At 42.4% G+C, this 24424-nt stretch overlaps 2 protein-coding genes and 1 long non-coding RNA gene across 11 annotated transcripts in view; 1 reads left to right on the top strand and 2 right to left on the bottom strand.

Moving 5' to 3' along the window:
• Positions 1 to 8739, bottom strand: part of grin2ba (glutamate receptor, ionotropic, N-methyl D-aspartate 2B, genome duplicate a) — a 93072-nt gene extending 84333 nt beyond the window's left edge. Inside the window, exon 1 of one of the 2 annotated variants that reach the window (XM_029763419.1) lies at positions 8386 to 8739. The gene's annotated coding sequence lies outside the window, so the exon portion shown is untranslated. Of the gene's footprint in view, positions 1 to 6696; positions 7084 to 8385 lie in introns of those variants that run through there. The other variant, XM_029763428.1, reaches the window with a different exon arrangement.
• A 594-nt stretch (positions 8740 to 9333) lies between these two features.
• LOC115200397 (activating transcription factor 7-interacting protein 1-like) lies at positions 9334 to 21509 on the bottom strand. Of its 8 annotated transcripts, none has more exons than XM_029763494.1 (12): positions 21265 to 21509; positions 17174 to 18057; positions 16766 to 16965; positions 16393 to 16521; positions 16205 to 16279; positions 16011 to 16081; positions 15573 to 15718; positions 14365 to 15435; positions 14139 to 14243; positions 13904 to 14017; positions 13749 to 13816; positions 9334 to 11210 (listed from the first exon to the last, which is right to left on the bottom strand). In XM_029763494.1, exons 2-12 carry the CDS (start codon positions 18048 to 18050, stop codon positions 10785 to 10787), a joined length of 3282 nt encoding a protein of 1093 aa, XP_029619354.1. In that variant the 5' UTR covers positions 18051 to 18057; positions 21265 to 21509; the 3' UTR covers positions 9334 to 10784. The 8 variants fall into 8 exon arrangements, with proteins under 8 accessions (XP_029619354.1, XP_029619302.1, XP_029619351.1 ...); XM_029763442.1 differs by having other exon boundaries at positions 9334 to 11276; positions 21265 to 21508; XM_029763491.1 differs by having other exon boundaries at positions 9334 to 11276; positions 16766 to 16962; positions 21265 to 21508.
• On the top strand, positions 20891 to 21762 carry LOC115200426 (uncharacterized). Its single transcript, XR_003879518.1, has 2 exons — positions 20891 to 21130; positions 21472 to 21762. It is a non-coding gene; the product is annotated as an uncharacterized LOC115200426 (long non-coding RNA).
• The last annotated feature ends 2662 nt before the right edge of the window (positions 21763 to 24424 follow it).

Raw genomic sequence — 24424 nt, 5'->3', positions numbered from 1 at the left:
ACATGCTATCGTTCACATTGATCCAGAGCATCCCAACATGCTCAATGGATGACGCCTGGTATGCAGGCCATTGACGAACTGTGCCATTTTCAGCTTCCGGGAATTGTGTACAGATCCTTAAGACATGGGGCCGTGCATTATTACGCTTAAACATGAGGTGATGGCAGCAGATGAATTGCTCAGGATCTTATCACGGTATCTCTGTGCATTCAAATTGCCATCGACAAAATTGTGTTCATTGTCCGTAGCTTATGCCTGCCCATACCCTAACGCCACCATGGGGCACTCTATTCACAACGCTGATATCAGCAAACCGCTCACCCATACATGCCGTCTGCCATCTGCCCGGTACAGGTGAAACCGGGATTCATCCATGAAGAGCACACTTCTCCAGTGTGCCAGTGACCATTGAAGGAGAGCATTTGCCCCTGAAGTCAGTTACGACGGCGAACTGCAGTCAGGTCAAGACTATGGTGAGGACGGCGAGCACGCAAATGAGCTTCCCTGAGATGGTTTCTGACAGTTTGTGCAGAAATTCTTCAGTTGTGCAAACCAACAGTTTCATCAGCTGTCTGGATGACTGGTCTCAGACAATCCCGCAGGTGAAGAAGCCGGATGTGGAGTTCCTGGGCTGGTGTGGTTAAACGTGGTCTGCGAATGTGAGGCCGTTTGTACGTACTGCCAAATTCTACAAAACGACGTTGGAGACGGCTTAGGGTAGAGAAATTAACATTCAATTCTCTAGCAAAAGCTCTGGTGGACATTTCCCCAGTCAGCATGGCAATTGCAAGCTCCCTCAAAACGTGAGACATCTTTGGCATTGTGTTGTGTGACAAAACAGCATATTTTAATGTAGACTTTTATTGTCCGCAGTACAAGGTGCACCTGTGTAATGATCATGCTATTTAATCAGCTTCTTGATATGCCACACCACACAGGTGGATGGATTATCTTGGTAAAGGAGAAATGTTCACTAACAGGGATGTTAACAAATTTCTAGACTCAAACCCAGAATCTCTAGTGACACAGCTAGCACTGCGATGCAGTGCTTTAGACCACTCGGGAGGCCCGACTGACGGACCTTAGAGATAATTGTATGTGTAGGGTACAGAGATAAGGTACTCGTTCAAAAATAATACCATTATTGAACGCAGAGTGAGTCCATGAAACTTATTATGTGACTTGTCAAGCACATTTTCACTCCTGAACTTATTTAGGCTTGCCATTATAAAGGGTACTAATTGACGCAAGACATTTCAGCTTTTCATTTTAAATTAATTTGTAAACATTTTGAAAACCATAATTCCACTTTGACATTATGAGGTATTGTGTGTAGGCCAGTGACAAAACAATCTCAATTTAATCAATTTTAAATTCAGGCTGTAACACAGCAAAAAGTCAAGGGGTGTGTACTTTCTGAAGGCCCTGTAGGTTTAGCATGACAGTCTATGAACGGGCTAGAGATAGGCCTACAGTATTCTTACCAGTATGAAAAAGGAAGTCAATGGCTTACTAGGCTACTGCAACAAATGTTCATGTCATGTGTCAAAACAAGGTTATTTTAAGCATCTAGGCCTATGTGGTAACATTACAAAATAATACTGAGTAGGCTACCCCCTCCCCAAACAATATGTAAAATATTATACATTACAGCCTTATTCTAAAATGCATTAAATAAAAAAATGTCCTCATCAATCTACACACAATACCCCATATGACAAAGCGAAAACAGTTATTTCTTTTTATTTATTATATATATATATATATCTTTTTTATAAATACCTCATACCTTATTTGCATAAGTATTCATAACTTTTGCTCAAATTGAGCTCAGGTGCATCCTGTTTCCATTGATCATCCTGAGATGTTTCTAAAACTTGATTGGAGACCACCTGTGGTAAATTCAATTGATTGGACATGATTTGGAAAGGCACACACCTCACTGTTGACAAAGCATGTCAGAGCAAAAACCAAGCCTTGAGGACGAAGGAATTGTCTGTAGAGCTCTGAGACAGGATTGTGTCGAGGCACAGATCTGGGGAAGGGTACCAAAACATGTCTGCAGAATTGAAGGTACCCAAGAACACAGTGGCCTCCATCATTCTTAAATGAAAGAAGTTTTGAAAAACCAAGACTCTTCCAAACTGAGCCATCAGGGGAGAAGGGCCTTGGTAAGTAGGGAGGTGACCAAGAACCCGATGGTCACTCTGACAGAGCTCCAGAGTTCCTCTGTGGAGATGGAAGAACCTTCAGAAGGACAACCATCTTTTCAGCACTCCACCAATCAGGTCTTTATGGTAGAGCGGCCAGACGGAAGCCACTCCTCAGTAAAAGGCACATGACAGCCCGTTTGGTGTTTGCCAAAAGGCACCTAAAGACTCTCAGACCATGAGAAACAAGATTCTCTGATCTGATGAAACCAAGATTGAACTATTTGGCCTGAATGCCAAGCGTCACGTCTGGAGAAAACCTGGCTCCATCCCTATGGTGAAGCATGGTGGTGGCAGCATCATACTGGAGGGATGTTTTTATGCGGCAGGGACTGGGAGACTAGTCAGGATCGAGGGAAAGATTAATGGAGCAAAGTACAGAGAGATCCTTGATGAAAACCTGCTCCAGTGCTCTGACAACCTCAGACTGGGGCAAAGGTTCACCTTCCAACAGGACAACGACCCTAAGCACACAGCAGGAGTGGCTTTGGGACAAGTCTCTGAATGTTCTTGAGTTTCTCAGCCAGAGCCCAGACTTGAAGCCGATCAAACATCTCTGTAGAGACCTAAAAATAGCTGTGCAGTGAGGATTTGCAGAGAAGAATGGGAGAAACTGCCCCAATACATGTGTGCCAAGCTTGTAGCGTCATACCCAAGAAGTCTCGAGGCGTAACAAAATGTAACAAAACGTAACAAAATGTGGAAAAAGTCAAGAGGTCTGAATACTTTCCTTAGGCACTGTATGTGGTAACATTACAAAATATTACGGAGTATTACCCCTCATTTTACTCATGGAACATGGTTAAACTAGGCTACAAAACACTGTACATGGCATTGACCCTGGTTGTAATGGGTAGACAACAACCTTTACAAATGTACCATGCCCTTCTGAAGTTTTGAATGTACTGCGCTCCTGTTTTTTTGTGTGTAATTGGCTCGGATTTCAAGTTTAGTTTACCTCCCTCTTGTCCGGCCTACTCTATAGCTTTTTCAGTGTTAAATTGAGAATATTAATCGACACATATTGGCCTCGACACCTCATGAGATTTATTTATTAACGAATTTGGCAGAGCATGAATGGTGTGGAGAGATTCAAAATGAACCTTCCTTTGATTTATCTCCTCGCTAAATCCTAATCCTTTCTATCAGTTGATTGAGAATGTGGTTGGATTTTCGCGCCTCAAAACACTCAGTGGTTTCAGGGAAAACGGCACGAGCGCTAAATCCTCGTTGGGGCACTGTGTAAAGCGATGTTCAATGTAATTGCTCTCCAAAGCTCGACTTTTCTTTTTTGACCCCTTTTCTGCGATGCCGTATTTGTTGCTATAGAGTTTCCATTTGACTGCAGCGGATCTGTTATTGATGAACAAGGAATAGGGAGGATGGGAGAGGTTAGGAACACATTATAAATGGATGTGCAACCACACATGAATTTGGCAATAGGCTTCAGAGGTCCTAAATGTGATTCATTGGAACTTCGAGATAGGCATGTGCTTTCTTGCTGGGTCAGACAGACAGTGAATGAGAGCTTCCACTAGAACACTAGGCTCTTTATACCTAGTGTAGGTCCAAAATCCAGCAGGCACTCTGATTGGTGCTTGCACACAACCACACCTGACGCTTCTCTACACTGACGAGGCCAACAAGTGATGCTGTTTCCCTTCAGTACAGGCAATTATGTATTTTACCCAAATGTACTGTATGTACTAAACTGTCTCCATTCCCCCTTAGTACAGTAGGAGTGTAATGAATAACTTCTATTAATCTTAATTATACCCATGCATATCTCAAAATACCCTACAAGCAATGTCTCAATGAATGAAAGTGGATTTGTCTGTTCAAGGGCATGTTGCATAGGCCATACTTTAGATAAATAAATGATTCATTATTTATCAGCATATTTAATTAACTATGTCTCTAGGGCAACAGATTGTAAGTTCTATATTTAATAGATTGATAGGCCTCACACAGACATGCTGTACACAACATAATCACAGTGACATACACTTAACACATAAACCAAGAGGGTGACCCTAAATGGAAACGTCAGAGAAAAATAATAGAGAAAGCTACCATCCAGCCACTATTTCTACCCATTAATACACACAAAATGGCATAAATGCTGTACACATTTTCCTGTAGTTACATCCTCTCCGTCGTTGTGTCAATACGACTCTTCTTAATCAGCTATGATGAATTATTAAAACAGACTTTTTATAGCAGATCATGACCCATATTCTCCAGTCTTGGAGTGAATAAACTGCCAATAAATAGTCTCCTCGCCCCATATACTGTAGCTCCCTCCAATCACCAAGTGAGCAAGCCCAGTGTCTGATCCACAGATGCATTCAGTGGGTTGAATGAGAGGGAAACTGACAGATTACTCTAAGTTTGAGATGGTTTCATAATCTTAGGGAAGAAGTAGGCCTAAGACATGGGTCAGGCCCTGTCTGTGTTAGACAGCATAGCGAGTGACAAAGACTAGAGGTGGTTGAATGGAGATTCTGAATGTTCACGGCCCCTGCTGTCTCCTGGCCTTGCTATTGAGTCAGCAATGACTGCAGCACGTACAGCATGACATGTAGAAGATGCAGGACAACATTGTCTTTTTGATGGTGGAGATCATATGTAAACTTCTATGTTTTAGGATGAAACTCCAGCGTATTTAAATGGTTACTTAGGTTAAACAATTTCAGAACGCATCCTGAATAATTCACGTGGTCCTGCAGTGCCAAACGGCATTTTAGAATATGTCAATTTAAGGAAATAATAATATGCCATTTAGCAGACACTTTTATCTAAATCTACATTTGACATCTACATTTTACATACGAGTGGTCCCGGGGATCCAACTCACAGTCCTGGCCTTGCAAGCCCCATGCTCTACCAACTGAGCTACAGAGGACCTGAATAGATTCAGGATATGCACAGACCACAGAAAGTCAACACACCTTGTGGAACTGAAGCCCAAGAGGATCAGTCCAACCATTTCAGGTACAACCACAATCTAAGGGATGGGTGGGCCCATACAAACACATAAAACCTTAACATATACTGTAACACTAGTAAAAACCATTGTATTCAATTCTATCAGTTTAATGATAATCAACTTTCTACCCATTGTTGTTGTTGTTTTTTCCTTTTAGGAGACCCACAAGAATCTTGTGGTTGAGCCCATAGTTACACATTGGCCAACCATCTAGCCTCATTGAGATGTTACTGACAGGTATGACAGACTACATGGGCTTAAGGGCCCATCTGCAGGTAGACTCTTACAGTCACATGTAGGGTCAAAATAGAGCGCACCATGGATAATGGCAAGCATTGCAAGACCAAGTCCCAGGTGGATTTGATGCGTATGGAGCAGTAACCTTGACCAGTTCTCAGCACACAGTATAAATCCAAACCCTGTCAGCCAAATGATAGGAAAGTGAATTAGAGAAAAGGGGTCAAACACACAGGACATATGATGGATGGACAGGTGGGTGTGTTGCAGCAGACACACTGAGCTGAGGCTCTCAACTCAAAGCGGAAACAGACAACAAAGAAAAGTGCATAATACTGTACGTTGCGACACATTGACGTTTTTCTTTGAAATAATGATGTATTCACTGGATAAGCTGCAGGGAGAGGTAGGCGGAAAGGGCAATGGACCCACTCTCGCTCTTTCTACTCTCTTACAGTGACACACACACGCTGTACATTAACCAAGTGTCTAGAACTGCATTGGAGAGTGGGTGGGGAGAAGGTTTAAAGAGTACAGAGTACAGATACAGGCAAAGCAATAGAAGCTTGTTTATGAGGTATGGAGATGGGTCATTCCACCAATAAAGTGCCTTTTGGGTTCACGTAACAGGTTGACTTTAAAATGAGGGAAATTGGAAACATTAATCATGAGAAATAAATAATCATCTTCAGAAATGACTGTCAAAGCAATAAAATAACTACGGCTTTACAATGATGGTGAAAACGTGGGGGAAAGTATTGAATTGAACAGATATATAGAATTGTCCATGTGGTCTATATTTAAGGGTACTTCACATAATATAACAGGCTTTTAAAATGCAATATTGGTGCACAATTGAAGGTATCAAAGGGCACTATTCGTGGAACGACCCAGATACAGATTATGTAGCCTAAATGTACAGAAAGGCTGTGATGAGATCAGAGTTTTTGATTATATGGACGGACTAACATATATAAGACCTCAAACGAGGTGTTAAAGGCTCAAGGATAACATCTATAGATATGCTAGAATTTAGGGGAAATGACTGATCTTCGATAATCCACCATTCAACTCGTTCAATATCCACCTCTATCACACACACACACACCGTGGTGCAATGCTATGTATGAAAGACTTGGAATATTTATGTTAACACCCACATTGAACGACAAAATGTGTGCACACATACCATTAATCAATGACAACACAATGAAGAGCAATAGAGAGATAGTTTGTGTGTAAGAGAGACACTGTACTCACCTAATTAACCCTTAATACTGAGTGATTCTAAATGTAATTGTGTTTGTAGATAGGAGAAATTGTAACAATCACAAATATATCACTAGAAGATAAGATGTTGAGTCCTTAATCCTTGATAGTAAAATCCCATTAAAATTCATTAGTAGAAAAAAGTATTAAAATCAGCTTTAGTCCATTCAGAAAAACCACCAAAAAGTCCTGAATTTCAATGAACAGTTAATTAGAGGCTTTCATTTGGAGTCCAATCCGAAACATAGAGTAATTCCTCAGGAAAACAGCTACATCCAGAATGCATTTATCATTGTGAAGAATATATATTTTTTTTAAATCCCATTCCCCAATATCTTCATATAATGTAGAGGAGAATCATAACATTCTCCTTCAAGAACAAAAGGAAATATAGAGGTGGAAAGAGAATGAATTGTGGTTTACTATTGCTGTGTTATTACACTCTTTTCCCTCTCTCTTTCCCTCTCTCACTCCCTTTCCCTCCCTCACTCCCTTTCCCTCCCTCACCCACTTTCCCTCTCTCACCCACTTTCCCTCACTCACTCCCTTTCCCTCACTCACACACCAAAAAGTCTGTTTTTTGGTTAGTTCGCAATAAACCTAATTCCCTACAACCTTTTCACCACCCTGTCTTCAACACTTTTCTTCTCCTATTCCTAAACATTGTTCCAAAAATAACTACACTAAATTACCTGCCCCTTAAAATATATCACAGTAGTCCCAGTAATAACTTACAAAAATGATTTCCCATAGAAGAAAACATAACTCTCAAATTATATCAGAAAAACAAAATGACCCTCTAACATATAGAACATTGGGATATGTGAATAATTTTCTGATGGCAAATGAAAAAGATGGAGCAACAAATAAAGAAATGACTGGATAATTAAGTGTGGGGGTGTAGGTGGAAAACAACGATGGGATAGAGATGAACGGCGCTTAAAATGAGAGCGACAGATGAGAAAGCATGAAACCAAAAATATCCTCTGAAAGGTAAAAAACTGCAGCAAGGGTTTTAGTCCATTATCTTTGAGTGCTTGTGTGTGTCAGAGGGAGTGATAGGAGAGGGGGTGGTGGGGGGAGGGGGGTAGAGAGAGATGCATACACAGGTGACAGACCAGTAGAATGAGAAATGAGTGAGTATTAAGCGCAGAGCTACAGATAATGTTTGACAGTCTTCATCAGACAGCAGTGATTTCATAAGAGGTGCAGGATGAGATGGGAACAGTATAATATATTGGTTTATTCCTTTTTTTGCTAGATATGGAGTTTGCCTTGGGACCTTGCATTAGTCTTCTCCTGTGTGAGTAAAATGATTCAATATAAGGAAACGGAGGCAGTTACACATTTAATGGGAGAAGGAGAAGAGACTGTTGTGCAATACTGTGAGAGAAAATGTGCTCCTTTGAGAAGAGAGGAAGGCGTTGTAGGATGTATCACTGTGGTTTTGATGGAGGTCAAAAGCAAAAAGGTGATGTTTGGGAAGGAGAGAAAGAGCATAGGAGGATGGCATGTCATGAAAACAAGTACCAGCTGAATGATTTGATGAAAGAACCATTCCTCTACCAAGCCATACTGTGGATTAACGTGTGTGTGTGTGTGTGTTATGTGGATGCGTAACACACAAAAATACACACACATAAACAGATTGAGACGGACACTAAACACTAAGAGACCTACCTAGAAATATAAATAAGAATCCCCAAAATAGAGATGCAAAGGATTGTGGGAGAAGAAAAGAGGTACAAAATAGGAAAAGGTAAAAACATGAAAAAGGTAAAATAGTGTCATCAACCAGCTTGTCTTTTCTGGAGGAAAAATCTGGATAATTGAAACACTGGTGGATTCAAAAACTAGTCAAAGTTATGGGGTGGACAGCGAGTGGAGAAATGGGGGGAGGAGGAGCGTGGGTAACAGGGGAAAGATTGGGAGTCATAGGAATGGTAAGGGAAGGGAGAATGGAAAAGGAAATTAAAAAAGGAAAAAAATAATCTCTTTCCTTCCTTTTCTCGTTCATAAATAGAAGAAATTGTAGACCAGGTAAATGGTGAAATAGATGAGGAGGCAGAGGACGGAGAGAGCAAGCAAATGAAAAGATAAAGCACCTCCCAGCAAGGCGATGAGGAAGAAGAAGAACAAAGAACGAAAGAAAAAAACAAATACTCCAGTAGCCTCCGTTTTTTCTTGTCTCTATGTGGAAGGGGGGAATGGCAGTTGCCAGTTATTCCCCCTCCCAGCTTATCTTCTTTCTTCTTTCAACAAAACAAGCCTTCCCATCCAGAAGAAAACATGTTATTTTCCTCTAGCTCTGGTCTAGTACATACCACTCACACAGGTTAGACATGTTGCAGCGGCTCATCAATACTGCTTACTGAAAAGACATGGGGCTATAAGACAAGCATTGCCTGCCTTACTGAACTGAAAAGGCTATCTGTCCCCTCTCCCGCCTATCCCTGAGAAATCTGGGTGGGAGGGGAGGGAGGAGGGTCCTCTCGCAGAATTAGTATGCATTGAGAGAGTGGAGGAGGAAGGGGTGCCTTTCCAATAAATGTCTAGGAACTGGTGTTAGTGTGAATAAAACTGATAAGGGACCAGCTCCCCCTAGAGTCAAGTATCAATATACCAGTATAATTTACAAACATTTTAATGAACAATTACAATAGTCTGAATATTTCTTGGTACTTAACCTTTCGGTCAATCTGTTGTCAAGTCCAATGCATTTATTTACATGTTTCTAACCAGCCATTAAGACTTTACATGTCCCTATCAGCCAAAGCAATCAGCAGTGTGTGAATTACATAGGGCCCAGGGGGGACCCCTGAATGAGACATGAGTCCCTCTAAATGCAATAAAAATCAAACTTTGGGGGGGGGCGGGGTCTCTAAATAATACTAATTGAACAATTCTACTATTTCTTTAAAATGCAACTTGTACTGCAACAGAGGTAAATATTAAAATAAAAGTGTATTCCAAATGAAACTAACATCCCCACCGGTCATTGGATATATATCCACGTGGCTGCACTTGTCATCCCGGGACAGTCCCATCTCTCAGCCTCTTTTCAGGCGTCCCAACTTTTCTTTCTACAAAAAAGGTCCTTTTGTCAAAGACGCATCAATTAATTCAGGCTACAAGAGTGTAGACCTAATGAAGAGTGTAGACCTAATGAAGAGTGTAGACCTAATGAAAATCACAGAATGTCATTACAATTTCTGGTGTTTCGTAACGGATGTCTCTTTCCATTCATCACTGTTAGGATGCTGGAATGATTTTGGACTAGACGAACACACGCAGGTGGCCTACTTTAGTTATTTGTTTGACAATATGAAAACATGACTAGTTCTGTTCATGCCAAATTAAAAAAGATAAAAAGAAAACATTAAATTACACCCATAAAAAAAAAATGGCACAGGACGTGCACACATACACAGGAGGCCCTAGATCATGTATCATTTAATTGTAGAACATGTCCTTCACAGTGGCAGAAATTGAGCAGGAGGAAAAGAGAGATCACATAGGCTTTGGCAGGTTCATTTCTCATGAGACGCAAAACTACTGTGTATTACCATATAATAACATGGTCATTCATAGTCTGTTCTTTCAGTTAGACTGACAATTGCAATGAAAAGTTTTAGTTTTCAAATACCTTCAGGAAACTAAGAGAATAATACTTTGTCCATAATCAGAAACGGGACCAGGCCATTTCAGGTTTGATTTTCATATCCTCTCCTCCTGTGTCAAAGATACCATTTTGGTACAATGCTGCTCCCATGTGGTCAAACACACAGCCAACCAATTTCACCAAGATGGGCAACAACATTTTCCAGTAACATTCCAATAATAAGTCACTCTTGTAAACACCTGGGCTCAAATATGATTTGAGTGCACAATTCTGATAAAACAAATACCAAACACATTCACTTGAAAATGGAGCAATTAGTTATGCCAGAAGCTTTACTGAACTTTTCACTTTGGCTAGCTTGGTTACCAGAAGAAAAAAATCTACAGTATCAACATTTCTCCTCTTGTTTTAATATATACAATTATTGTGTCAAGTTAACTTAAATCTTAACATTTGGTTAAATTGGAGCTTTCAGTGAAGGGGACGTTAAGACGTCAGTGCACTGAAGCTCACAGAATGGTCCAAAGCGGCCATACACGTCCCTGGCACGGACTGCAAAGTAGTACTTGGAGCCAGTGACAAACTGTGTGAGTGTACAGGCCATGGGCAAAGCCAAGGCCTTCACCTCCCCTATCTTCTTCCAGAGTAGGAGGGGTGTGCCAGGGCCAGAGTGGTCCTGGTGGTAGGCGTATAGGTGGTAGCTGTCCACGGCAGCACAGCTCCTGTCTACCTCAGTCACAGACCAGGAGAGCACAATGCCGTCATTCTGGCTCGGAACCCGGGTTATTTTGAGCAGAGGCTGCTGTGGAGGGCTGGTGCTGGCCGCTTCGAGGGGCAGGCTGATAGTTTGAGGTGGGACAGGCAAGGGGGGAAGGGGAGAGGGCTGGGGGCAAGGTGTGGAAGATGAAGAAGTGGTTGTTGCTGAGGCAACACTTTCAGATGTGGAGCCCTGAAAGATGAATTTTATCAACTTTCACTCAGCCTTTCACATCCATTTGCTATGTTTACTCTCTTTGGTTGATTATAGGCCAATATGTACATTTTCTTCCAATTGGAAAACGTTCTGGAACATGCAGTATTCCATGGCTGCATTCCAAACACTTAAAAAGACACACCCTATCCCCTCAGCCCTCAAATTAAGTGGACACTTCTGATGACGCATCATGACGTCTGACGAGTTGAAACTTGCAGGGCAAGGGGCAATGGAAGAAGAAATATATTTTAAATGGACCGCTCTTGCCCGGAAATGTGTCACTCGTTCATCTCATGGTTGTTTTCAGTCATCATGGAACCACTGGTAGCTGTTGTGTGTGCCTTATATACGCTACAGTCAATTATGATTGCATTTCATAATCTTGGCTAGAAGACAACGCCTCCGCAGACATCGAATGTTAGCCATCCTACTATATCAGATACATCGAAAATTACAAAGTATAAGTGTGATGTCAGGGAAAGTTGTGCGCAAACTATCGTTTCCAAAAGCTAACCAAACTAAAACATCATTACTTTTATGATAAGTGTTTGTGCCGTCATGTGCATTAGTAGCACCATTTCTAACCTATTTACATTTGTTTTTACTTACACTTGTATGTTGACTACTCCATATTAATGCAGTTTAAGTTTAGGCTGACTTTCCTTAGCGGATGTACAATCAACTCGAATTTAATCATGGGGCGTTTCAGGCCCCGGAGTGAACATAATTGTACTAGAGGTCGACCGATTATGATTTTTCAACGGCGATACCGATTATTGGATGACCCAAAAAAGCCGATACCGATTAAATCGGACGATATATATAATAATGACAATTACAACAATACTGAATGAACACTTATTTTAACTTAATATAATACATCAATAAAATACATTTAGTCTCAAATAAATTACAAACATGTTCAATTTAGTTTAAATAATGCAAAAACAAAGTGTTGGAGAAGAAAGTAAAAGTGATTGCACTTTTACTTTCTTCTCCAACACTTTGTTTTTGCATTTGCCATGTAAAAAAGCTAACGTTTAAGTTCCTTGCTCAGAACATATGAAAGCTGGTGGTTCCTTTTAACATGAGTCTTCAATATTCCCAGGTAAGAAGTTTTAGGTTGTAGTTATTATAGGACTATTTCTCTCTATACCATTTGTATTTCATATACCTTTGACTATTGGATGTTCTAATAGGTACTTTAGTATTGCCAGCCTAATCTCGGGAGTTGATAGGCTTGAAGTCATAAACAGCGCAATGCTTGAAGCATTGCGAAGAGCTGCTGGCAAATGCAGGAAAGTGCTGTTTGAACGAATGCTTACGAGCCTGCTGCTGCCTACCACCGCTCAGTCAGAGTGCTCCATCTAATCAGACTTAATTATAATATAATAACACACAGAAATACAAGCCTTAGGTCATTAATATGGTCAAATCCGGAAACTATCATTTCGAAAACAAAATGTTTATTCTTTAAGATAAATACGGAACAGTTCCATATTTTATTTAACGGGTGGCATCCCTTAAGTCTAAATATTGCACAACCTTCAATGTTATATCATAATTATGTACAATTCTGGCAAATTAATTACGGTCTTTGTTAGGAAGAAGTGGTCTTCACACAGTTCGCAACGAGCCAGGCGGACCAAACTGCTGCATATACCCTGACTCTGCCTGCACAGAACGCAAGAGAAGTGACACAATTTCCCTAGTTAAAAGAAATTCATGTTAGCAGGCAATATTAACTAAATATGCAGGTTTAAAAATATATACTTGTGTATTGATTTTAAGAAAGGCATTGATGTTTATGGTTAGGTACATTGGTGCAACGACAGTGCTTTTTTTGAGAATGCACTTGTTAAATCACCCGTTTGGCGAATTAGGCTGTGATTCAATGATAAATTAACAGGCACCGCATCGATTATATGCAACGCAGGACAAGCTAGATAAACTAGTAATATCATCAACCATGTGTAGTTAACTAGTGATTATGTTAACTACTAGTTTTTTTTATAAGATAAGTTTAATGCTAGCTAGCACCTTACTTTACCTTGGCTCCTTGCTGCACTCGCATAACAGGTAGTCAGCCTGCCACGCAGTCTCCTCGTGGAGTGCAATGTAATCGGCCATAATCGGTGTCCAAAAACGCTGATTACCGATTGTTATGAAAACTTGAAAATCGTCCCTAATTAAATCAGCCATTCTGATTAATCGGTCGACCTCTAAATTGTACACTTGCAAACTCAATCAAAAACGAAGGCTGAGGGGCTTACGTTGCTAACTTCCCTTGCTTGGCTAATCATTTGGACCGACAACAAAGATGGCCGCGGGGATTCCCCCAATTGCATAAGGCGAGGGTAAGTGGAGGAGGGTGTGTCTTTTATAAGTTTAAAACGCAGCCAGTATTGAAAGACAGTTGCTATGCTTTCAAATATTTGGTTGTCTCACCTGCAGGGGGCGATGATAAACAGCGTGCGGAGATCCGACAGCTGAAGTCTGACCAAGAGATGACCTCACTGAAACAATAAATTAAAGAGAAAAACAATCTGGGTATTCTACTGTCAACATAACCACAGACAGTGTTGGCACAAGACACCACTTACCGGCCTGTGTTCCGACTGAAGTGGAGGTGGCGGTTTGCTGTGTGGCTGTTGTTCGCTGACCCGCTGTTGAAGGCGAGGCCTTCAAAGCCATCGGAGCCTTCAGCACTCCAGTAACTGCACACAACACATGGGGACAACTTCGGGAGATGTACAACTCACTGCACGTCTGGCCTCTATAATATCATAAAATACTGCTCACCAAAAGAAAAGGGAGGGAAAAGAATATCAATCTTACCTAGAACATCATCATCCTCCTCCTCTGTCAGGTCTATGAATGCTTCTGATTTGGCAGGGTGAGATGCCTGTGTGGAGTCTGAAGGAGGGTTTGTAGATTCACTACCTACATAGGAGAGTGTAGGAAAACACAGCTTCTCAGAACAACACTGAGAATCTGGGCAAAACAAACTACTTACATTTACTCTTCCAAGATGACAAGCCAAGCGTCTGAGGTGTAAGCTAACCTGTTTTCGCAGGCACCTGTGGTACAGGGGCAGCTAGTTGTGTTGGGGCAGCTAGTTGTGCTGGGGCAGCTGGATGCAAAAAGGTAGCTGGTCGCACATAGGGTTGAGTGCATGTGGTGGCTGGCATTGAGAAACTTGGTAAGGATGAAGTGGAGTTCGCCACAGACACAAGCCGAATGGACTCACAGACGGCGACAGACACACCGGAGCTGGGCCTGCTGACTGTCCCAGTGGCTCCAGGGTAGGCGACATTGGGTGTGGCACAGAGTGTGGTTATGGTTGTGGCCCTGCGTGTGGGTGTGGTTAAGGTTGTGGCCCTGGGTGTGGTTATGGTTGTGGCCCTGGGTGTGGTTATGGTTGCGGCCCTGGGTGTGGTTATGGTTGCGGCCCTGGGTGTGGTTATGGTTGCGGCCCTGGTTGTGGTTATGGTTGCGGCCCTGGGTGTGGTTATGGTTGCGGCCCTGGGTGTGGTTATGGTTGCGGCCCTGGGTGTGGTTATGGTTGCGGCCCTGGGTGTGGTTGCATGTGTGGCCATAGGTATGGCCCAGGGTGTTGTTGTGGTTATGGTTGTGGCCCTGGGTGTGGTTATGGTTGTGGCCCAGGGTGTGGTTGCATGTGTGGCCATAGGTATGGCCCAGGGTGTTGTTGTGGTTATGGTTGTGGCCCTGGGCATGGTTATGGGTGTGGTTATGTGGGACGTTGTGGCAGCTGGTGAGTCAGTGGGTGTAGTAGTGGTTGTGGGTGTGGCAGCGAAATGAGATAAGAGGGCAGAAGCAGAGGGGGGCTTGGGAGCAGCAGGGGTGTAGGGAGTAGTCCTCTGCAGGAGGAAGGCAGTGGTGGGTGTCACGGTGGAACTCGTCATGGCGGGAAGTGCACACACTGGGATTAGCTGGGAGTTGGTTGGGTTGGTAAGGATGGCTGTCCCTCCACCAGGCAGCTGTATGAGGAATGACTGGAGAGGGAAGGTGGACGGGCCTGGTGTTGGGGTAACACAGGTGCTCAGCATCAAGGTTTGGGATTTGGGTTGAGATCCGGCTGAGGCTGTGGAAGAGGGGGAAGGTAGCAAGGAGGCTTGTGGAGGAGAAAAAAATGGAGATTAAAAAAAAAGAAAGGAAGAGACTGTATACAATGATATTATTAGTTGGTTAAAGAAAACACAGATTAAGATAAAGAGAAACCTGCCAACAGACCAACTCCCTCCTGCTCACCTGTGGGTACAGGAGTAGGGGTTTGACAGCCCTGATCATTACGTACAGGAGTAGGGGTTTGACAGCCCTGATCATTATGTACAGGAGTAGGGGTTTGACAGCCCTGATCATTACGCTTTGGATCGGGTGTGTTGTTCCCCATTGTTCTGTTTACAAGGAGGAGAGGAAATGATTACAGGCAGAGGATTCAGGAAGCTGATCAAAAGGCTGCTCCGTGGAGAATGATGGAGAACACAAACATAAGTGGATGCTGAGAGATACAGTATGACGTCACTGTGCATCCAATCAATTGCTTTTATCCCAAATAACTCAATGATAAATTGAATTTTCGTTGTCAATGCACCCATTTCTTTGGGTTACCCTCTAGTGAAATGTTTTTTCCTCTGATTAATTGGGACACGCTGCTACACGCTGCTACACTTCAAATCATTGACTTACCTCAGGCCGAGAATTGCTGATCCTGCTTGGGTGGTTGCTGTGGCATAAGTAGAGGTAGGTGGCAACAGTACCTGATGAATATAGGGAAGAGCACTTTGTAGAGTTCCAATGGTACCATCAATCTTTCAAAAAAGCAAGTTCCCTCTGAAATCACCGTCATCATTGAAAGATCAATTGCCTCCATTTTCACTCACCTCTGGAGGATTCTTGGCATTCTCCCTGACCTGGTTGGCAGTTCCAACTTTCTTAGAAAGTCGGCCAATCTTTGCCTGAAAGGGCACACGTGGAGCATGGATTTGCTTGTCTAATGGGCAATACATTCCAATGTCTTTATCCTAGATTACCCTGTTTGTGTTTTATTTGTCATCTTTTGACAACTGACCTGCAGGCTCTTGAGTGCACTCGGGTGTTTTTCTATTTTGTCCAGTCTGTCTCTGAGCCCCTGAAGACTCTTGTCAAATAGTGTGAGCTGCAGAACACGCAACTGCTCCTCAACAAGCTGCTGCACCACCTACAGAGGACAGGGATTTTAATGGGCAAGTGAGGAAAAAAGATGGAAGGTTAGTTTATTTGTTTAACCTTAAAACCAGTCCAACTGAGATTTTTTAAATAAATAACACGAGAAGGTAGCACCAATAATAAAAATTACAAATTGCCAAAAATATGCCATGCAACTCAGGATACATGACTACAACTTGGGAACTGAGACGTTTCATATTTTATTTAAAGAAACCACATCTCAATTGAGGACCAACCTTCTTTAGCTTGTGTTGCCTTTCAGTGCTCCCACTGATCTTCAGCTCCACATGAGCCTCCAGCTCTTCACAATCTACTCTGGGCCTCTTGTGATGCCTCTCCACCACTACCAAGTCTTCTCTTTCTCCCTGCTTTTCGCCACCATCCTCTGAGTCTCCAGACAAGGATCGTTTCTTCAGTAGAGCAGCACCCTCCTCTTCTTGTTTAGAGAGAACACAAAACATTATAATATCAAAACACCGCTGTTATCGAAGCTAACATGTTGAAAACAAATATATCTCCGCTAGCCAACAGGCCAGTTGAAGTCAGAAATATGACCAATTCCTGCAACCTAGCTAACATACGAACTAAACTTGACATAATCCCTTTGGTGCTTCAGTTGGGATTGGAAAAGACGATAGGACTACCTTCATCAATCTGAAGGGGCGTCGGTGATGAAGAGGACGGACAGTCAACTGGAGCACCACTTTCAAATTGTTCTGGCTTCTCCATGTTAACCTCAACTTTTTCTACCCCTCCTTCACTTTCCCTCTGTTCCTCCTCTTTCACATCTTTTTCCTCCTCTTCCTCATCGCTCTCATCCTGGACATCATCATCTTCACTAAGCACCAGGAATCCTGGCCTGACCTCCTGGTCTGACTCTGCCGTGTATGACGGGGAGAGGGAAGGGGAAGAGCCAGACTCTACAGCCGTGTTGGAGGACAGGAGGAGGGAGGCAGCAGGGTTCAATATGGGCACTGTGTCCTGAGTGGTACCTGGTACCAGGTCTACTTCCATACCATCAACCTGTCTCTCTCTTACTGCTTCCGTTTTCTCTGAACTCACAGGAGAGGAAACGATAACATCCTCCTTGGAATTTCTATCCCCCTTTATCAGTCCATTCATTTTATCTTCTACCTCAAGGCTGGGTAATGTAGACTCCTTGTCCCCCTCTCCTTCTTCCTCAACATCTTTTACATCAGAGTGTATGTTCTGTGATGAAGAAACCAGTAATTCAGAGGCTGTTGGTTCCTCAGAGGTCTCAGTGGTTAGGGATGTGGCTGTCAGGGAGGAAGGGGCATGAGTGATGATATGTGTAGTTCCATGTAGTTCTTTAACTACTTCCATAGACACATCTTCACAGTGCTTCCCATTTACCATTGCTGGCTGAGGTGGGGATGGGAAAGAACATGGAGAGGAAAGAGTGGTGTGAAGGGATTCCAGTTGCCGTCGATCACTGACTTTCATTGTCTTTTTTGCTCTGAAGATTTTCCTCAGGGGTTCCTCTGCGACAGCAACATCCATGCTTGACCTGAATGGTGGTGGAGAAGAGCGAGCAAAAGAATGTCAATCATGTACAATTCTGTTTTTGTTTTACTCTACTTAATTGCATTTCAATGCCTTTGATTCATGCAAATGAAAAACAAACATTTTCATTAATCTCTTCATTAATGAAGTGTATTAAATTCAAATAGAAGTGGGAGCACTGACTTTCCGTACACACTATTGTTGAAGTCCAAGATAGGACACACCCACAATCATGCAGCTCCTCCTCTTTACACCCTGTCAACTCTGATTGGTAGAGTGCAAAGCCTGCCAGGCAACTCAAGCAGGCGATTCAGTGATGGGTTTCAAATATCTGGGCCCGGTGTGAGGTGTTTGCACCGGGTGAAAAGCGATTGCATTTGTTTTGTGTTTTCATGGTGCTTGCCTAGGGAGCTGTGAGGGGAACGGCACCTCCATACCTTCAGGCTCTGATCAGGCCCTACACCCAAACAAGGGCACTGCGTTCATCCACCTCTGGCCTGCTGGCCCCCCTACCTCTGAGGAAGCACAGTTCCCGCTCAGCCTAGTCAAAACTGTTCGCTGCTCTGGCACCCCAATGGTGGAACAAGCTCCCTCACGACGCCAGGACAGCGGAGTCAATCACCACCTTCCGGAGACACCTGAAACCCCACCTCTTTAAGGAATACCTGGGATAGGATAAAGTAATCATTCTAACCCCCCCCCCTTAAAAGATTTAGATGCACTATTGTAAAATGGTTGTTCCACTGGATATCATAACGTGAATGCACCAATTTGTAAGTCGCTCTGGATAAGAGCGTCTGCTAAATGACTTAAATGTAAATGTAAATGTTTTGGAACCGGGCTGCCTCCTGGCGTGAGCCAGGTGCCCTGCTCTGGCTGACAGCGGCTCAAAACAAAAAAAGTGGGTGAAGCAGGTGGAGTAATGAGTAGGATTCTCGTTTCACATGCAAAAAAAAATAAATTATATATATATATATATATATATTTCTTTAAACGCTTTATCTGCCTTCCTAATGAAAGCTCGTTTGAAAATTGACATTTTATGCAAAAGAGATGTTTCTGAATGATGCACCATACTGCTATGTTGACAGCATGAGCATGCAGCCCAGATTACTGTTCCATTTGAGAAGGGTGCTCCTCCCTCACCGCTTTTGACCTTTCATGTCACCTAGCAGCATTCACAGAGGCTGCTAGTTTCTCCAAGCCTGCAGGCGAGAGAAGGAAGGATACAAGAACCCTACCCTTCATTTGCAACAGCCAACCTAGCCTGGAAACCTGACGTTGAATTTCATTGAAGCACGCACACAAGATGAAAATACATGTATGCATGCATACTTGCCAGGCTCATGCTTACATGGTTCTGTGCATGCTTCAGGTGACAAATCTGAACACTCTGCCAGCACTTTGAATTATACTTTCCTGTGGATATTGTCTCACATTCCTACCTGCAAACAGACCAACCACATGGACAACCAGTAAAGTTAAAATACAATTTTATTCAACATTCTGGCTTGTAGAGGTCGTGAGAGGAAACTTTCCTGATCCAAACACTAATTTATGCCCAATGTAGATTTCCATTAAATAAAACATCAGGTTTCCAGGCTATAGCCAACTAAGTGGTAAGTTCTGCATATACTTACCACTGCCTCATCAAAATAGGAATGAAAACAAATCAATCAAGTAACATTGCATAGTGCCATGCCATCTTAGCCATGTCATCTTGACAAATTTAGGACAGGTCTTAGAGCCAGTAAGATTTTCAGTTTTTTTAAAGCAATAAAATAAACCCCATTGAGTTGGAAGAATCTGTAATGACATTAGTACACTTTTTCAAAAATGAGAAACTTAATGTTGCCCTCATGGAATGTCATTCCTTAAACTGCCCCATCATAAATCCAGTACTACCTGCAGCTGAAAATGTAATGCGATGCATTTGCTCCACGTAAAGTGTTTCCGTTTAGGAGGGTGGAGACTTTTTACTTGTCTCTTTAATATTTTTTCTGAAATTTCCCCCCCAGAACCTAATTGAGCATTTGACGCAATTATGTAAGATCAGTTCTGGGATTCAGAGATTAGCTCCATGTGACCCCCCTCTGACAGTATGTGCCTGAATTGACTTGTCAAACCCAAGGGTATGGGGTAATCCCCCATGATCACATTCATGGAGGATTCCCTTTGCAGTTGGATAAAATTCTATTTAGCCCAGTTAGATTACCCTGTGAAAGGAGGCAATTAAATGCACCTGTGAAAGGAGCAATTAAATGCACCTGTGGACACTCAGACTAAGTATCAAGGGCTAGACTAAGTATCAAGGGCTAGACTAAGTACATTTGATTTTAGTTTTCCAGTGAAAAAAATTCCAGTAGAGACTATCAATCTGCACACCTGAATTTAATTTCATACTAATTGATTACTGTTGATTTGTCGCACCAGGTGTTGGCTAAGTGAAGGAAGGCGTGGCCAACCTAGTCCTACAGTGTATGTCACAAAGCAGAATCAATAAGTTAGCCAGGTAACTAACAAACTTTCAGATATAGCGGTTTGTTTTCTGGTTTATTAAGAAAAACTCAAGTAAATGATGGATTATTGAGAATATTGAGTCGGTACCGTTTGACTTGAAATGGAATCTTTCTCAGTTAGCTGGCTAAGTCATCGATCCTGACATTACTTAGAGGGCCATGGAGTGCACAGGCTTTTGTTCCAGCCCAGAAATCACGACACACTTCCGTGCCTCAAACAATTTGAAGTTGAGTATTGTGATATTTTAATTATGAAGTGAGAATATTTGACACAGTGGTTTGTTTTGCACTGGCAAAATAAGATATCTAATGGAATATGTATAAGAAGACTGGCCGTAGGAACATTGCCCTTGAAATCAGGATGTGCAGGACCTGATGGCTTGGACACACATTGACGGAAAGTGGTGGCTGTGCTGGAGTAGCTGGGTCTCATGAGACAGGCACGGACTGTGGCAAGGCACTCCAGCGGTAGAAGATGAGGAGGACTAAGTAAATTTATGTACGTTTAATTCAGTCAAAATGCTGCGTTAACGGACCTACAATTGCTACATCAGTAAGGTATGTAGATGCCTTCAATGGCCTCACCAATTCATCACCACTTACATAAAATGATCCATTAAGTGAAGTTTAGACTAAGATTTAAAGTATATCTTAATGCAGTAACTCAATGTTAAACACGTGAGGTCACTCACCCTTTACATCCAGTTTCAAAACAGGATCCTGTAGTGACCAGAACTTGCTAAGTGCTAAATTGAATCAGCAAATGCTAACTTGCACAGTCATTTAACAACCTAACTTGACCTGTCTGTTGTCACTGATTTGGGAGTGAATCAAAACCAGCACATTCTTAGTATGTTCTTAACTTCCCAGCCCACATTCGTATGTTCTAAACTCCACAGCTAGCCTATTCAGTCCGCCAATTCGCTCCCTCGCAAACAAAGCAGGAAGTGTGATGGGGGAGGGAAATCCAGACAGAAGAAGGCGGGGCTACCACTATTTGGAGAAACTGCAGAAAAGGGAAACAAAGGTGTTTCAATGCACTTTCAATTGCACCATTCTTCATGAAAGGGAGTTGTCTACATTTTTTAGCAACTCTCCTACTCTATGCTCATGATACAAAACAGTCTCATCTCAATCCATCCCGCATTGTGCTTCAGGCATTATTATTATTATTAAAACATTATCCTGAATATTGTCCCCAGAATACTCATTACTAACTTGTGACGAACTATAGCCAGAGGGAAATAAACTAACATGATTCAAAACCATCTCATATTGCTTCTGCATGTTTACTACTACTTTTCTTACTGTTTTTCTTACTGTATCCTATAATGTATACTTTTCAGTCGATAGTTTAACACAAATAAGCCTACAGTACATCAACAGCCTAGGTTCTGCAACCTCATGCATGTCAAGCTTTTCAGTCAGCCATTTTGGCAGCTGTCAGAGAAGAGTTTTAAATGATTAAATTAAATGTTCTAGCTAGGTATCATGGCATTATGAATGAACGACTACAGGCTAAAACAAATATCTTACACAGCAACAATCTCCACAACATTTGGCTCAATTGGAATTACTTATCTTGGACATCAAGTGAGAATATTTTTTTATTTATTTGTCATACATTTTTTGCTCATTGCCCATTCAAACATGGGCAACACAAGTAATCAACCTAGGAATGAGGGATAGAGCAATTGAGATTCCAATAAAGTAGGCTATTGGCCAGACAGCTGGGTAGGGCCAGACAGACAGGTTTTTAGAAATATTTGCACATTTATTAAAAATAAATGCCTTATGTAAAATAAGTATTCAGGCCTTTTGCTATGAGACTCAAAATTGAGCTCAGGTGCTTCCTGTTTCCATTGATCATCCTTGAGATGTTTCTACAACTTGATTGGAGTCCACCTGTGGTAAATTCAATTAATTGGACATGATTTGAAAAGGCACACACCAGTCTATATAAGGTCCCACAGTTGACAGTGCATGTCAGAGCAAAACCCAAGACATGAGGTCGAAGGAATTGTCCGTAGAGCTCTAAGACAGGATTGTGTCGAGGCACAGATCTGGGGAAGGGTACCAAAAAATATCTGCAGCATTGACGGTCCCAAAGAACACAGTGGCCTCCATCATTCTTAAATGGAAGAAATTTGGAACCACCAAGACTCTTCCTAGAGCTGGCTGCCTGGCCAAACTGAGCAATTGGGGGAGAAGGGCCTTGGTCAGGGAGGTGATCAAGAACCCAATGGTCACTCTGACAGAGCTCCAGAGTTCCTCTGTGGAGATGGTTGTCCTTCTGGAAGGTTCTCCCATCTCTGCAGCATTCCACCAATCAGGTGTTTATGGTAGAGTAGCCAGACGGAAGCCACTCCTTAGTAAAAGGTCTATGACAGCCCGCTTGGAGTTTGCCAGAAGGCGCCTAAAGGACTTTTAGACTATGACGAAAAAGAGTCTCTGGTCTGATGAAACCAAGATTGAACTCTTTGGCCTGAATGCCAAGCGTAAGGTCTGGAGGAAACCTGGCACCATCCCTACAGTGAAGCATTGTGGTGGCAGCATCATGCTGTGGGTAGGTTTTTCAGCAGCAGGGACTGGAAGACTAGTCAGGTTTGAGGGAAAGATTAACGGAGCAAAGTACAGAGAGAGCCTTGATGAAAACCTGCTCCAGAGCACTCAGGACCTCAGACTGGGGTGAAGGTTTGCCTTCCAACAGGACAACAACCCTAAGCACACAGCCAAGATCACGCAGGAGTGGCTTCGGGAGAAGTCTCTGAACATCTCTGGAGAGACCTGAAAATAGCTGTGCAGCAACGCTCCCCATCCAACCCGACAGACCTGGAGAGGATCTGCAGAAAAGAATGGGAGACATTCCCCAAATACAGGTGTGCCAAGCTTGTAGCGTCATATCTAAGACGCGAGGCTGTAATCGCTGCCAAATGTGCTTCAGCAAAGTATTGAGTAAAGAGTCTGAATACTTCTGTAAGTGTGATATTTCAGTTTTTATTTGTCATTATGGGGTATTGTGTGTAGATTGAGGGGGGGGGAGGAACGATTTAATCAACTTTAGAATAAGGCTGTAACGTAACAATGTGGAAAAAGTTGAGGGGTCTTAATACTTTCCGAATGCACTATATATTCTTCGGGAATACTTTCCCTCTTCATAATTATGTAAATTTGTCATATGGCGTATTGTAAAGTCAATAACTCCAATAAATTGCTTCATTATGAGCATTGATTATAGCCGTAGCAGTCTTTACTCTGGTCCTCCTTCTCGTCTTCATGTTCTCCTTCTCAAATTGAACAGGACATCCGTAGGCCTCGTCCGCACGCACAGATAGTGATATTTATTTTATTTATTTTTTTACAAATTGACTCCTCCTGAAGTGCCACCATACACAGCACAGTCATTGATTGGCTAGGCAGTAAAAAGGGTTTACATCAGCAAGAGCAGGGCAGGCCGGGCCTCTTGATTGGGAACGCCTATCCATTGTAGTGTGTAATGCAGTGTAGCCTAGTTTTATATACACCATCCCAGCAACGCAAAAACTTAAAGTACATTTTGTAAGAAAATATAACGTGCTTCTCCGAGCACAATCTTCATATAGCCTAGGCCTGTAGCCTATGGATAGATTTTGAGACCACACTAGGCACACTTGATGTTGCTGCCCAGCAGAGATTAGGGGCATCATCGGGCACATGATTTATTTTCTAATATTTAACCTTTATTTAACTAGGCAAGTCGGTTAAAAACAAATTCTTATTTACAATGATGGCCTACCCCAGACAAACTCGGACGATGCTGGGCCAATTGTGCACCGCCCTATGGGACTCCCAATCACGGCCGGATGTGATACA

This window comes from Salmo trutta, chromosome 1, assembly GCF_901001165.1.
Source record: "Salmo trutta chromosome 1, fSalTru1.1, whole genome shotgun sequence".
NCBI classification, from domain to species: domain Eukaryota; kingdom Metazoa; phylum Chordata; class Actinopteri; order Salmoniformes; family Salmonidae; genus Salmo; species Salmo trutta.
Note: the sequence above shows the minus strand (reverse complement) of the source record. Positions and strands in the feature narration are given on the sequence as shown.

Coding starts and splice junctions, on each gene's coding strand:
- LOC115200397 (XM_029763442.1), bottom strand. CDS start 18,050: ATGGATGTTGCTGTCGCAGAGGAACCCCTGAGGAAAATCTTCAGAGCA. Junction 15,436..15,572: donor CCCTACTCCTGTACCCACAG/GTGAGCAGGAGG, acceptor CTCCTCCACAAG/CCTCCTTGCTACCTTCCCCC. Junction 14,018..14,138: donor GGAGGATGATGATGTTCTAG/GTAAGATTGATA, acceptor TGTTGTGTGCAG/TTACTGGAGTGCTGAAGGCT.